The following is a 13,070-nucleotide window of genomic DNA, read 5'->3' as shown; positions in this document are numbered from 1 at the left end:
ATAGCAGTGTTCTTAAAAAAACATGACTGCAGTATTGGGTTGTAGGAAATCTTAATGCTGCTGCTCCTATTCACAGGAGATTTGTATTCAAGAACTTTTAAATATAACAATGAAAAGCTCAAATACTAATTCTCCCTCTTGCTTGTTTCTAAGAGCTTAGCACTACTTGCTTATAGAGTTATTAATTGTAACATAGCATTCTCCAATATCACTGCAAGTTGTTAACCTTCAGAAAAAGTTTGGTAAAGAGGTAGCAAACACTGTCCAGTCACTGGGGATTAAAAGCAGGTAAAGCAATTAAGTAAAGGAAAGAGTAGTTATTAGCAAGAGTGCTAATCTGACTGGAAAACACAAGCATAATAAACCAAGGTCACTCATGATATAACTCTGCTGAAAGCAGTGATGGAGGCAAAAACCTGTGCTGTCTGCAGCATTTAAGACTAGGTGCATTCAGATATATTCAGGATACAAGTGGTGTAGGACAAATCTTGTTACTATAGACCAGCCTAGACCAACCGCAGGCTTGCTGAGAGTCGTGTTTTAATGGCTCTTACTCATATCTTGGTATTTTTGGTCTTAAGTTAAAAATACCTGAGGCAGACCCTTATTTCCAGCCATTTGACAGGAACTTTGTCAATTTAAGGCAAAAGAAAGCATCACTCTGCTTCTGCTCTAGCTAAAAAAAAGTTGCTGATTGATCTGAATTGGTAGTTGACTATCCAGGCCCTATCTCTTAGGTGTGTACTACAGAGTAAATATCAGAATAAAGAAAGGGGGTAAAGAAAGCTGACATGGGTAAGAGATGCAACTTGTTCTGGCCCTCTTCTTCTAAGAGGATTCCAACTGGCCATGTTCCAGTATATGCAGGGACAGTCACAGTCTCTGCACCCTCAGGATTTGATGTGCTGTTATTGTGTACTGTGGTACAAGTGCTACAGAAGACAAAGACAGTAGGATCCAGCAGTTGAATATCTCTCTAGATGGTGTTGTGCTATCTGTCCAAAGTATCCTTTAAGTAACTCAAGCCTGCAAACTTTTTTTCATAGGGAGAACCTGGTGCCCCTGGTGAAAATGGTACCCCAGGACAACCTGTAAGTATTTACTGCTGCTGTGGACAATGATAATCTGATAGATATGGTTCAGCCAGCATTTTGGTCAATTTTTGTCATCAGTGACACTCCAGGTAGCTGGATACTCTAATGTAATAGTATGTGAATATTTAGAACAGAATTGCCTGGCTGCAACACACTTTGTATAGAGACTTAGAAGAAGAAATCTTTGTCAGTGAATAGATGTAAATGAGTTAATTTAATTTTTCCTTCAGGGTGCTCGTGGTCTCCCTGGTGAGAGAGGAAGAATAGGTGCCCCCGGACCAGCTGTAAGTGGCTTCCCATCTGTCTGTTTGTCATCATGACCAGCCACTTACTGTGGCTTTCTCTGATCTTCGAATCTCTTTTCAAAATATTTATCATGTTCTCTCCTCACAGGGTGCTCGTGGAAGTGATGGCAGCACTGGCCCCACCGGACCTGCTGTAAGTTTCAGTCTTGATCTTTGACAATCTGGTTCCATTAGGCCTTGTGTCCCTCCTTCTGTTTATAGAGGATTTCATGGGCTTCTGAGAAGTCTATTGTGTGGATGTTTTTAACACAGTTGTTTGTTGTTTATCAGCCCATCACAAAAAGAATCAGTAAAACATAAACCCTTTGCAGACAATATCCTGAGAGCCTCAGGATTTATATTAAGCACATCTGTATCAAAGGAACCAAATATTCTCTCATTTGCACTGGTGAGTTCATAGGGAAACACCCAATGAACAGAACTCTCATTTCCAACAGTCTAACAGAACAGTTCTCATCCCAAAACTAAAGAGACTTTGTACCTTTTAACAGATATGTATCATGCATGTGTTGCAGATGTATATAATTACATATACCCTAAAACTATTACATGCACTCCAGGACACAGCTTTGTATCTGCAACATTGTCCTGTCTGACTAACAGGAGCTAACCTTTTTCATTCGCCACTGATACCTGAGTTATGTGAGCTAGTGTGAAAGGCCAGTAAGATCCAACTGTCCTGATCTGACTGGTAAACAATAACTATTCTAATAAGTGCTAATCCAATGCAGATTTGTTCATTTAAAAGGAGTTAATGTTGCCATGGCATACCACTGACTTCAATAAACCTCATTTATTTCAGTGAAATAAATGTGTGTACAGGGGTATAGTTTTGAAGCTGTAAAAAAATTCAGGAATAGCACAGAATAGTTTTTCCTTCCTGCCTTTAGCTTTGCAAAAGTTGATTTTAATACTCCTTGTCACTTGAAACATGTCATGCTTTAACAGAGTAGAATGTTAACGTAGGTGTGAATTTTGCTTTAGTTCTCCCATATGGGGTATTTAAAAAATATATGTGATTGGGCATTTAAATTGCAGGCAAATAGAGACCTTATAGCTAAGATCTGATGTTATACTTTGTAGTAGAACCAAAACATTTTACCTGTCTTGAAGGCAACTGAGTTACTATAGGAGAAATATACTGGAACTGCTGATTGCAGAGGTGTTACTCTGAATGGGCAGCAGCAGAGAGTTGCATTGGGTCCCAGTGTCTATGCCAGGCTAAAGTTATTTTACACATACTTAGGTTGTGATGCTGTAAACATTCTGCATAGCACTTACTAACACCCTTTTTTTTTTTTTTAAACTAAAACAGAAATAATTTTTTATTCTGCTTGCCACTGGGAATTTAAAACATAAAAAGAGTCACTGCAATGGAAATTCTGGAAGTTTTTTTCATGTGTATCTTAAAGGGCATTTGGGGTTTTTTCTTTGCTTATGCAAAACCGGTGAGAATTCCAGGTACCCAGTTTATAACAAAAACAGTAGGTTATACAATGTTGGAAGCCAATTCCTCTTTGTTATACGCTGATCCATTTTATTCCCTTGGATTTGTGAGGCAGTTTTAAAGTAAGTGTTTATAACTGAAAGATGTTAGCTCACAAAAAAGTAGATATCAGTCCCCAATAGCTATGAGTGAGTTGAATATTTCATTAATAAATGAAGAAAAACTATCCCTTTGTATTTGTATGCATTAAAGAATAACAAAGGCTATGAATCCATCAGTGTGTCATATCTTGTGGTGTCTGGGTACCGTACGTTAGGAAGCTTGTCCCATTCTAATTACAAATCTCACGGCAATATCTAGACATAGTAGAATCAGTAAAAGGCTCTCTTCAAGCTGACATGCCATTGCCTTTGACATAAAAAAACCAAAACAGTTTAATGAAAGGGCACTGGGGCTGCACGTCTTCACTGCCTCAAAATGTATACTCTGGGTATGAATCAAGATTTCTAATCAATTTGCATGTTAGAATCAGCTCCTGGCCTCCGCTTCTGTCAAGCCTGATCCAATTTCTAGTACAGTTTTACGGACCTCAATATAAGTTGTGCCAAACACTGGCTTGTAAAGTGGTGCAGAGATCTTAACCCTCTTCCCATGCATGGAGAAGAACAAATGCTGTCATCAACACAGGGCTCTTGTGTGTGACCCGTAGTTCAGAAGGACTACTGGTGTGAAAGCGTACACAGTTACCCCTGCACAGTAAATGTGTTAGAACCAGCCACCTAAGACTTGCATTTGCAGGATGCAGTGCTCCCCTTCATTCATTGTGGGACTGTGCAGCAAGAAATCTTGCCTTGCAGATGCCTGCCTCTGCCCATCCTGTTTATTCTTTCTCAGGTGTTTGGCCTCAAGGCAAGGTTTTACCAATTGTTGCTTAATTCACACTTCTTTAGCTGCACTGCAAATGTTTTTCGTCATTGACCTCGCTCTTAACTGTTTGTAGTGAACCAAATCTGTCAGTTTGGAGTTACAAAAGGCAACCGATATTCTGAGATGGTAATGTGCTGAAGTGTCTAAGTAAATGTGCATTTTTTTTAATCTGTTTACTTCAGCAAGCAACATGTTTCTGACATCACTGAACACCTTTACACAGCTGCTTCTCTTTCATTTCCTAGGGCCCTATTGGTGCTGCTGGTCCTCCAGGCTTCCCAGGTGCTCCTGGTGCTAAGGTATGAACATCTGCTTCTACTGGTACATTTGATAGTGAAAATGAAATATAGTAACTAGTATTGCTAGGCAGCAAAAAAACACCCTCTCTGAAATGGGAGTGCTTTCTTATCGGTTACAGATCAGTATGAGGATGAATCCCTACAGTATTTGGAGAACATCATATGTGAATGCTATTTTAAAATACAGCAGTTATTTCACAGCTGAAGATTGATGCTAGGCAGGTTCAGGAAGACACATAACCTCTTTGGGTTTTTTTACTGCTTTCTAAGTGGTGCAGTTGTATACACCTTCAAAGGGTGACATGGATCATAACAAATAACAAATAAGAAAAGTAGCAGTTTACATCACTTTACAGAAGTAGTGGAGGACCAAGAAGCTGCAGTTGAGTATCAAGCTCCTTCCAACCTAAGTTCTTGAAATTACAATGGAAAAATTGCACTTAAACTGGTTTTAAACTTAAATTGGTTTAGGGCAGTACCATTTTGCTCTTGCAGACTATAACTTAGATGACTCAGTTTATTGCTTAGATCTTAGCATTTTTACCTGGGTAAGAGGCTCATTATTTTGAATTTTACTTTGTCCAAGGAAGGACAGAGGATTTGGGGCAACAGTGTGCCATATACTGCATTTGCAAATTTCACTGACCATTTGCCAAGAAGCTCAAAGCTGCATACGCTTATATGTAGTGTGATACAGTTTTTCACCCGTAACACAAGTACACAAACTCCATGTCACAACAGACAAAACTCTCATCTTGATCCACCTTTAGAAGAAAACAGGGTATTGTTTGCTAGACCTCTTAATATTAACTGCAGGAAAGATGAGGAAAAGTTGAGATCCCATTCTGGTTATTCCTGTCAAAAGGCAAGACTTTTGGAAAGCATGAAGTCTTCTCTGATGCAGATGTGAGTGTGGTTACAGCATGTAATTTCAAGAGAAGACTGCCTACATGTCCAGGGTGAACTCTGACTACTTTGAGAATTGCTGAAGAGAAGTTGCCATTGTATGCAGCTTTTTGTAGTAGACTTAGTGAATACAAGCTTCTGAGAGTAAAACTAAGAACATTTTTTTCTGTCATTTACTCTACTGTGAACGCTATCCTACAGCGCTCTGATGAGGCCTCAGTGCAAATGGCATCTTGAGGTGCAAGATAATGGTCAGTTAGTTCTCATATGCTGCAAGGCATCTCAGGCCAATGCTGGAGGCACGTGGCTGTAGATAATACTGGAATCCGAATTCTGATTTTCTAGATCAACCTTCTGTGTAATTCTTGGCAAAAGCGTAGCTTCTCAGATAATGCTGAGCATCTGTTGTTCCCGTGTTAGCCATCAGCTTTGATGGAGCCTAGCTAGACATCCCAGTTTCAGTGCCTTTAAAATCCAATAAAAGCTCTCAGCTCCTTGATTTCCTGGCCTCTGAAGTGGGAGTATATATACATGATTGTTGTCTTAATGTCAGGCTAATATAGGATTGCTCCTCTATGGTCCTAACACTGATAGAGGGCTCTGTCCTTCTCTCAAACAGGGTGAAATCGGACCTGCTGGTAATGTTGGTCCTACTGGTCCTGCTGGTCCGAGAGGAGAGATTGGGCTTCCTGGTTCTAGTGGTCCTGTTGGCCCTCCAGTGAGTAACTTGCCAGACTTTATCTGTTGTCAGATGGGTGCACCTGAGACTCTGAATTAACCAGTATTGTTACCTTTCTTAATAGGGCAACCCTGGTGCTAATGGTCTTCCAGGGGCTAAGGGTGCAGCTGTAAGTACAGCCATACTCACACTTGTTTGCTCTAAAAAAACACAATTCAATTAATGCAGCAGATAATGGGCTTATAATATGTTTCCCCCCCTCCGTTGGACAGGGTCTTCCTGGTGTTGCTGGTGCTCCTGGTCTGCCTGGTCCCCGTGGTATTCCTGGTCCTCCTGGCCCTGCTGGTCCTAGTGGTGCTAGAGGACTTGTTGTAAGTGACCTTGTATATCGTATGTCTTCATTTAAAAATTGGACAGTGTCCACAGTTGTAAAAGATTTCCTCTGGATATATTTTTGTATTTAACGCAGACATTTTTTCTTATTCCACTATAATTAAACATTGTAGTTCATTTCTGTGTCTCACTGCTTGCTTCAGATGCTGAGACTGAAGAGGTTCATTTTGCACTCCCTTTGAGTGCAAGGACTGTTAAGCTGTGTTCATAGTATCAAGAGAGATGTGACAGCAATCTAACAATCAGGCCCTCAACAGGTATCCTCAGTAGAGGAACCAGCCCTGAATGTGTTATAGTTCAATTACTGTCATTTCTAAGCATCTTTAACGTTTGTTTTCATGCCTGTTAAGCCAAAAAATGCAGTTATGTTCATTGACCATGTATCACAATAGAGGCAGGCATGGCACTGGATGATTAAAGAGTTTTTTGATTCATGAAAAAGCTGTCCAGGTAGAAGAGAGATTTTGGGGATGATGCTTAATTCTGTGATCTCTGTTTTGGACTCTAGGGTGAACCAGGCCCTGCTGGTGCCAAGGGAGAAAGTGGTAACAAGGGTGAGCCTGTAAGTATGGCAACATGTGAAGGTTTTTTCAATGAAAAAGCCTGATAGTTACTTGCAACACAGCATCTGATTTCTTCTTTCTCTCTGTTTGCCTGAAATAGGGTGCTGCTGGACCCGCTGGCCCTCCTGGTCCTAGTGGTGAGGAAGGCAAGAGAGGCGGCAATGGTGAACCTGGCTCTGCTGGTCCCCCGGGCCCTGCTGGTCTAAGAGTAGGTTTTCTTTTTGTGTTCCAGAAGTAGAAGCAAAAATGAAAGAGGAAATAAAGCTAGAGTCACAAAGGCAAATTAAGTAATTATGAGTAATTAAATTTACATTAATGCTGCTAAGAAAAGATCATTTGCAATTCTGAGCCTTTTGCTTAGTTGGGACCAAACCCTTTTTTGCTTTGTGTTAATGCTGTTTACTATCTTACCACTGAAGTAATTAGAGGTTGCTTTGATTTATCCATTGTGTAATATTTAGTGAATTATCTTTGATTATTCTTAAAGCTTTGTGATGGAATTTAACTGCTTAAAACAGATAATTGGCTCACGCATAATGTGATGCAGAAGGTTTCGATTCAGTGTCTTCAAGGGTGCCTAGTACCCTTTTCATGGGGTGAGGAAACACTCCATGAACTTCAGGAGGCATGTGGCTTCATGCAGGAAAAGAATTCACAGGAAAATAATAGGAAAAATGGCAGTGTTTCCATCAGATTTTTTTGGTAGAGATAAAGATTCAGTATTGCATCTTGGGTACGGTGTACAGTCATAGAGAAGCCAGTAACTCTCTACAGAGAAGTGAAGGTGAAACTGTGTGGGCCAGGCTGTGGGATCCTAGCTGCTGGCTGGAGCCACTATTAGATTACAATGAACACTGAAAATGCTCTGATACAAGCAGATTAGGACTTAAAGAAATCTAAAGGAAGTGAGAGAGATTTCTTTCACAATATACATTTTCACTGAGGTGTGTGTGCTTAGAGCTGCACTTACCTCAAATTCAGCAGACCTGCTTGGAAGGCTGAAATTTAGTAAGCACTCTGCACCTTACAGGAACAGATTTATTTCTTTCCCTTTCTTGATTTGTTTTGGGTTCACTTGTAGGGTGTGCCTGGATCTCGTGGTCTCCCTGGAGCTGATGGAAGAGCTGGTGTCATGGTAGGACTTTTGTCTGGGTCACTATTTCTAAACTATCTTCTTTTATATACGGATGTGTGATGCTTTTTGCTACCTCTGCCTGATTTTATTTATTTATTTTGGTAGGGACCTGCCGGTAATCGTGGTCCTAGTGGTCCCGTTGGTGCTAAGGGTCCTAGTGGTGATGGTGGCCGTCCTGGTGAGCCTGGTCTTATGGGTCCGAGAGTAAGTTTGAACTCTGTGGAATAAGTTTGAACTATGCAAAAAGAAAATGACTTACAATTTAGGAACAAAATCATTCAGAAATCCAACGGCAAAAATTCAGCCTGTGCTAACCACAATTAGGGAACTTCTACCACTCTATTGAAAAAACATCCATGAGGAAATGATTAAGCATCAGAATGTTTACTGAAATTAGTTTCTTTTGTATGTGGTAGCATTTGATTGCCTTGTCATGGAGCAGTGCCCCCTTGTACTGGATACTGCATTGACTTCTGAGAGGGGGTTCCACTTGTGATTATTTACAGAATGTGATCATTAAGATTACAGCTGAAGTGTGTGTGACCTCTTTAAGTAACTAAAAGAAAAACAAACCCTACTAAAATGATATGAGATGGCTGATCGCAATTATTTCAATTTTATTTTGCAAATGATTTCACTGAAAACAGCCATCCACTTCTAGTGGATGTTGCAGCCAGATTATGTCCATGTCATTGTCTTTTATCCTCTTTAATCTACTCTTTCCCTTACTACCCCACCCCATGGAGTGAGTTTTCAGTGCACATGTGAACTGTTAGGCATCTGCAAACATTTAAGCACATTCTCTGCTAAAGTAGAGTCTAAATGAGTTTATCTGAGTGAAACAGGTTCTTACCTATACTGATTTTCAACTGGCATGGGAGCACACACCACCAAATTAAACTTCAGTGTGTTTTAGATGTAAACTTGATAGGACATATAGTCCTGTTTCCACAGTGTATATTAATAACTTGGCATCTGTGTGTGTATGCACACATGTAGGAAAAAATTTTGGTTAACTTTCGGGTGAGTTGGTTTCCCTCTAAAAATATGAAACCTTTCCTTTCTCAGGGTCTCCCAGGTCAGCCTGGAAGCCCAGGGCCTGCTGGCAAGGAAGGTCCTGTTGTAAGTACCTTGCTTTTCATTCTGTTTCCCCATTGCATGTGAAACGTAAACTGAGATTTTAAAAAGCAGAGATCTCAGCACTGAGCTCTAACACAACTCTTTGTAAAGCCAGCAAGATTTTACTACCTTATTACTCAGAAAATCAAAGAAATTTTCCATTCATTTCTGTGGCTCTCAGAAAAGGCCTGTGTCCTGGAAGGGGAAGAAGAAATACACAGTTCTACAAAAAGGAGAAAAATGGAGGAATGCATGAGCATGCAACGTATAAACAGTGTTTAAAAGTTAAATGGCATTAGTTTCCTGTCAGTACACATTTCTCCTAAAACTGAACTCTAATTAAATTACCCCAGCCATTTAATAGTATGATTTCTTTTTCTAGGGTTTCCCTGGAGCAGATGGTAGGGTTGGGCCAATCGGTCCAGCTGGTAATAGAGGTGAGCCTGGCAACATTGGATTCCCTGGACCAAAAGGTCCCACTGTAAGTACAGTACAGAAATTTTCTATTACTATGAAGGTATTTCCAGATTAATCTGTAGGTCCCCAGCTCTAGCAATCAAACACATCTCCCTGTGTCCTCCTGTACTGCTTATTGGATGGCATCCACTTACATTCAAGAGTTCTGTTTGAAATTATTTTCCAGTTATCTGGAGTATGATTAAACAAATGAAAAACAGTTTAATTAGTTTAGGAATATTTGGACATTGAAGTGATTAGAATAATATATGTCTATACTATAATTTCTGCATGTCCATTTTATCATTTCTAAAAGTTCTGTAAAGGTTGGCCACCAAGCCTAAATTTCAGTTCCAGAGTATTGTTATTTATGGAGCACAATCCAAAGCTCACTCAATTTAGAAGAAAAGCTACCAGTGATTTCAGTGGGGCTCTTGACATGTCACACAGAGGCCACAGATAACAATAATCATCTCTTGGATTTGTGGTGTTGCTATACATACACACACATGCAGACATTTATATATAGTGTATTGCATAGGATACTATGCAGAGTGTCATGAATTATGATCTCAAAAAAAAAAAAGGAATGGAGTTTTGAAAAGACAAGACATTTATTTTTGAGCTGTTTTTTCTAAGTGGTTCAACGAGGCACATGGAGCTTGTGGGTGTTTTAATTAGGGTTAAAGAAATATTACAATAAATCTTCTGTCAAGGAGAATATGTATCTGTTCAGTAGTTTAAACTGAATCTAATATGAAGTCTTGGTTAACTTTTGTATCTTTTTCTTTCAACTTCAGGGTGAACCTGGCAAACCTGGTGAAAAAGGCAATGTTGGTCTTGCTGGCCCACGGGTATGTGGATATGTTTTCTTTATCAACTTCCAGAGAGAAAAAAGTAGATTTTCAAAACCTCTGTAATAAGATAGCATTGTCCTGTGCAAAAATGAATAGATGATGAAATAGAAAAGCACTTGGGGATGCATTCATCTAGCCTCATGTCAGTGGGGACTATTACTTAAGGGATAAATGAAAACTACCCTTCTTGTGTATTAATTGGGTAATTAATTATGGTGTATTAGCTTCCTATGAAGAGGAAAAAATAGCAGTCCCCATGCAAATTTTTGAGGACAGTGTATTGTTTCTAATTTATCCTGTATATTTCCAACTTCTTACTGATAGTTGAAACTTACTAGTCCTTCCATTTAAACGGCCAAATAATTGGTCTGTTGTGGGAAAAATGCTGTCAGCAAGGTTCCTATAATCTGTAATTCCAGAGGAAGTTTCCTTAATGATTAATGTGCTGCAATAACTAAAACAATCCCCAGAGTTTAAAATTGTAAGCATCTTTAGTACCCTTTGACAGTGAAGCTCTTACAAGTAAATGGTTAAGTTCAAAATACGCAGAGATCTTTGGTTTTGGCACAGAATCACTTTAGAGAGATATTATTCGTAACAAATCAAAACTTTGATAACAGCTTTCTACTTGAACACATTTAGGGTGCTCCTGGTCCAGAGGGAAACAACGGTGCTCAAGGTCCTCCTGGAGTCACTGTAAGTAACGGCCTCCACACAGATCCAGTTTGTGATTTACTTTTCGTTAATGGGACTTCCCATTTTATAATCCATTTTCCTGTATTTCTCGTTCCAAGTTAATCACTTGTTTTTCATTCCATCCAGGGTAACCAAGGTGGAAAGGGTGAACAAGGTCCCGCTGGCCCTCCTGGCTTCCAGGTAACTATGTGCTCTGCTCAATCTTATCTATGCTTTACAAAGCATGAAGTGCTTCTGCCTTAACTTTATTTGTACTCTTGTTTCTTTACACTTAGGGTCTGCCAGGTCCCTCGGGTCCAGCTGGTGAAGCTGGTAAACCAGGCGAAAGGGTGAGTGACAGATATACAGTACTCTGCAAGTAGGGGCAGGCATTGCATAAGCATTATGTTTACAATTGCACATGTGGTGAAGCAAGAGCCTGTTGGATCCATTTGCCAAAACAAAGCAATCTCTGTTATATGCAAAGTTTAATAGTCCCTTTTGTTAAAGTTAGCCACAAATGAAGAAGGTCCGTTGGAATTTGCAACATACTTCTTTTTTCAAAGTTTTGGTATGAAACTGAGCAAAGACAATCCTTTGCTTTTTGGGCCTTAAACAGCAGTAAAATATGCCCCCTTTCCCAAAAGACAAGACAGTACATGAAAAATACTTCAAATTTATTTTGAAATCTTCAAGGTTCAGTCTAACCTGCATTACTCCAGTTGTATGCTTTTGCATCTCATTTGATTTCAGTGAATTTGCAATGGTATACAACAGAGGTAGCTCAGTGGTAATTCAGGCTCTAGGTTCTGCTCAGTTAAAGTATGTGATGTAATCTGCAAATTGTGCATTCTATGTGTCATAACCACCTTTAATGTTTACAGTTACATCTCTCTGTGTCCCTGTAAAAGGGTTTACATTGCATGTACCTGAAAAATGAGCTTGGAATTTAACAGCTAACTCTTTCTTCAGATGAGAAATTACTGTCTCGTGTGCTTTGACATATTGTGCAGCTATATGAAAAGGGTTTATTTCTGTGTATCTAAAAGACTGGGTTTAGTCTGAAGATTTTCAATAAGCTGCTGCAATTTGAGAAGCATTTCTATTTACTTCTAAGAAACAAAGTATAATTTAAGCTAATAAGTTTGCTTTAGAAATAAGCTTTACCGATACATCTACTCTCTTCTAGGGTATTCATGGTGAATTTGGTGTCCCTGGTCCTGCTGGCCCAAGAGTGAGTAACTCATTTGAAATCTAGTACTCACTGTCTTAATAACATGTTCAGTAAAAATAGTTGCTATATACATTTCCAAGTTTCTCAAGACAAACAGCTCTTCTCAGTTACAGAATATAGTGTATTGCAGCAGACTCTCAGGAATGAGGGAGAATGTTCTCTGCTGTTTGCATGTGTCGGGGTGTATGATTATATAATCCAATAGTTGCCAGTGTTAGTGAACTTCTAGATAAGCAATATGAGTATTACCCAAGTAATGATATCCTGTATTGATGAACCTCACAATGAGAGTGTGAATGACAAAAGACTGATCCTACAGTGTTACACTGAGGCCTGGTGCATATGAGAATTTTCACCTCCAGTGCCTATGCACAGACCTTCTTAGCCTGACCATTTCAGTCATACTATCCCTTGCTGACCATCTCCTACCTCCCATGTAATGTCTTTGTGAACAAATGGTGGGCTGAATCCAGAGCCTGGAGTAGTCATTAGAAGATATTGCCTTCCACTTCCCTTTATTCCTGCACCATGAATAAACATCTGTAAAGAGCTTTGTGTGGAGGCCTTCCTGCATGGCAGGAAGGTCCCATTTATGCAGAGCAATGAGTAGTTTCTAAAATGTTTGATTAATTATTTGCTTTCCAAATCCACTAAAGAGGTTGATATTTAAATTACTTCTGTTGCTTCCTCTTTTCTTCTGACTTCCAGACTAAATGTATTCATGACAAATATTCCCATTCACTCTTATCAGTCACATCAATCAGTTTAAACAGCACTTTCCTCTCTATATTTAGTGCCCTGAGGCTGTATTAGTAACCATGTCCTCTTTAAACTTGCATTTTGCTGTTCTATCCAAGCCAAGTTCCCTTTATCATTCTAGCAGTTACCTGTCTCTGCTCTAGCTTCCCTTAAGCATCTCATACCCAGCCAGAGTGTATTTCATTCACTACTCCAAATTAGGTCTTACTGATACTTTGTACA

General features: G+C 39.5%; 1 protein-coding gene across 1 annotated transcript in view; it reads left to right on the top strand.

Annotated features, from left to right (window-relative positions):
- Positions 1 to 13,070, top strand: part of COL1A2 (collagen type I alpha 2 chain) — a 41,599-nt gene that overhangs the window by 11,868 nt on the left and 16,661 nt on the right. The window contains exons 13-30 of the mRNA XM_052802009.1: positions 1,047 to 1,091; positions 1,325 to 1,378; positions 1,488 to 1,532; positions 4,019 to 4,072; positions 5,598 to 5,696; positions 5,782 to 5,826; positions 5,930 to 6,028; positions 6,559 to 6,612; positions 6,714 to 6,821; positions 7,695 to 7,748; positions 7,854 to 7,952; positions 8,817 to 8,870; positions 9,250 to 9,348; positions 10,124 to 10,177; positions 10,823 to 10,876; positions 11,003 to 11,056; positions 11,152 to 11,205; positions 12,045 to 12,089. Of these exons, the coding sequence (XP_052657969.1) occupies positions 1,047 to 1,091; positions 1,325 to 1,378; positions 1,488 to 1,532; positions 4,019 to 4,072; positions 5,598 to 5,696; positions 5,782 to 5,826; positions 5,930 to 6,028; positions 6,559 to 6,612; positions 6,714 to 6,821; positions 7,695 to 7,748; positions 7,854 to 7,952; positions 8,817 to 8,870; positions 9,250 to 9,348; positions 10,124 to 10,177; positions 10,823 to 10,876; positions 11,003 to 11,056; positions 11,152 to 11,205; positions 12,045 to 12,089 (1,170 nt within the window). The remainder of the gene's footprint in view (positions 1 to 1,046; positions 1,092 to 1,324; positions 1,379 to 1,487; positions 1,533 to 4,018; positions 4,073 to 5,597; positions 5,697 to 5,781; positions 5,827 to 5,929; positions 6,029 to 6,558; positions 6,613 to 6,713; positions 6,822 to 7,694; positions 7,749 to 7,853; positions 7,953 to 8,816; positions 8,871 to 9,249; positions 9,349 to 10,123; positions 10,178 to 10,822; positions 10,877 to 11,002; positions 11,057 to 11,151; positions 11,206 to 12,044; positions 12,090 to 13,070) is intronic.

The sequence above is a fragment of the Harpia harpyja genome, chromosome 1 (genome assembly GCF_026419915.1).
Source record: "Harpia harpyja isolate bHarHar1 chromosome 1, bHarHar1 primary haplotype, whole genome shotgun sequence".
Lineage (NCBI taxonomy): Eukaryota > Metazoa > Chordata > Aves > Accipitriformes > Accipitridae > Harpia > Harpia harpyja.
This window is presented reverse-complemented; position numbering and strand designations above follow the sequence as displayed.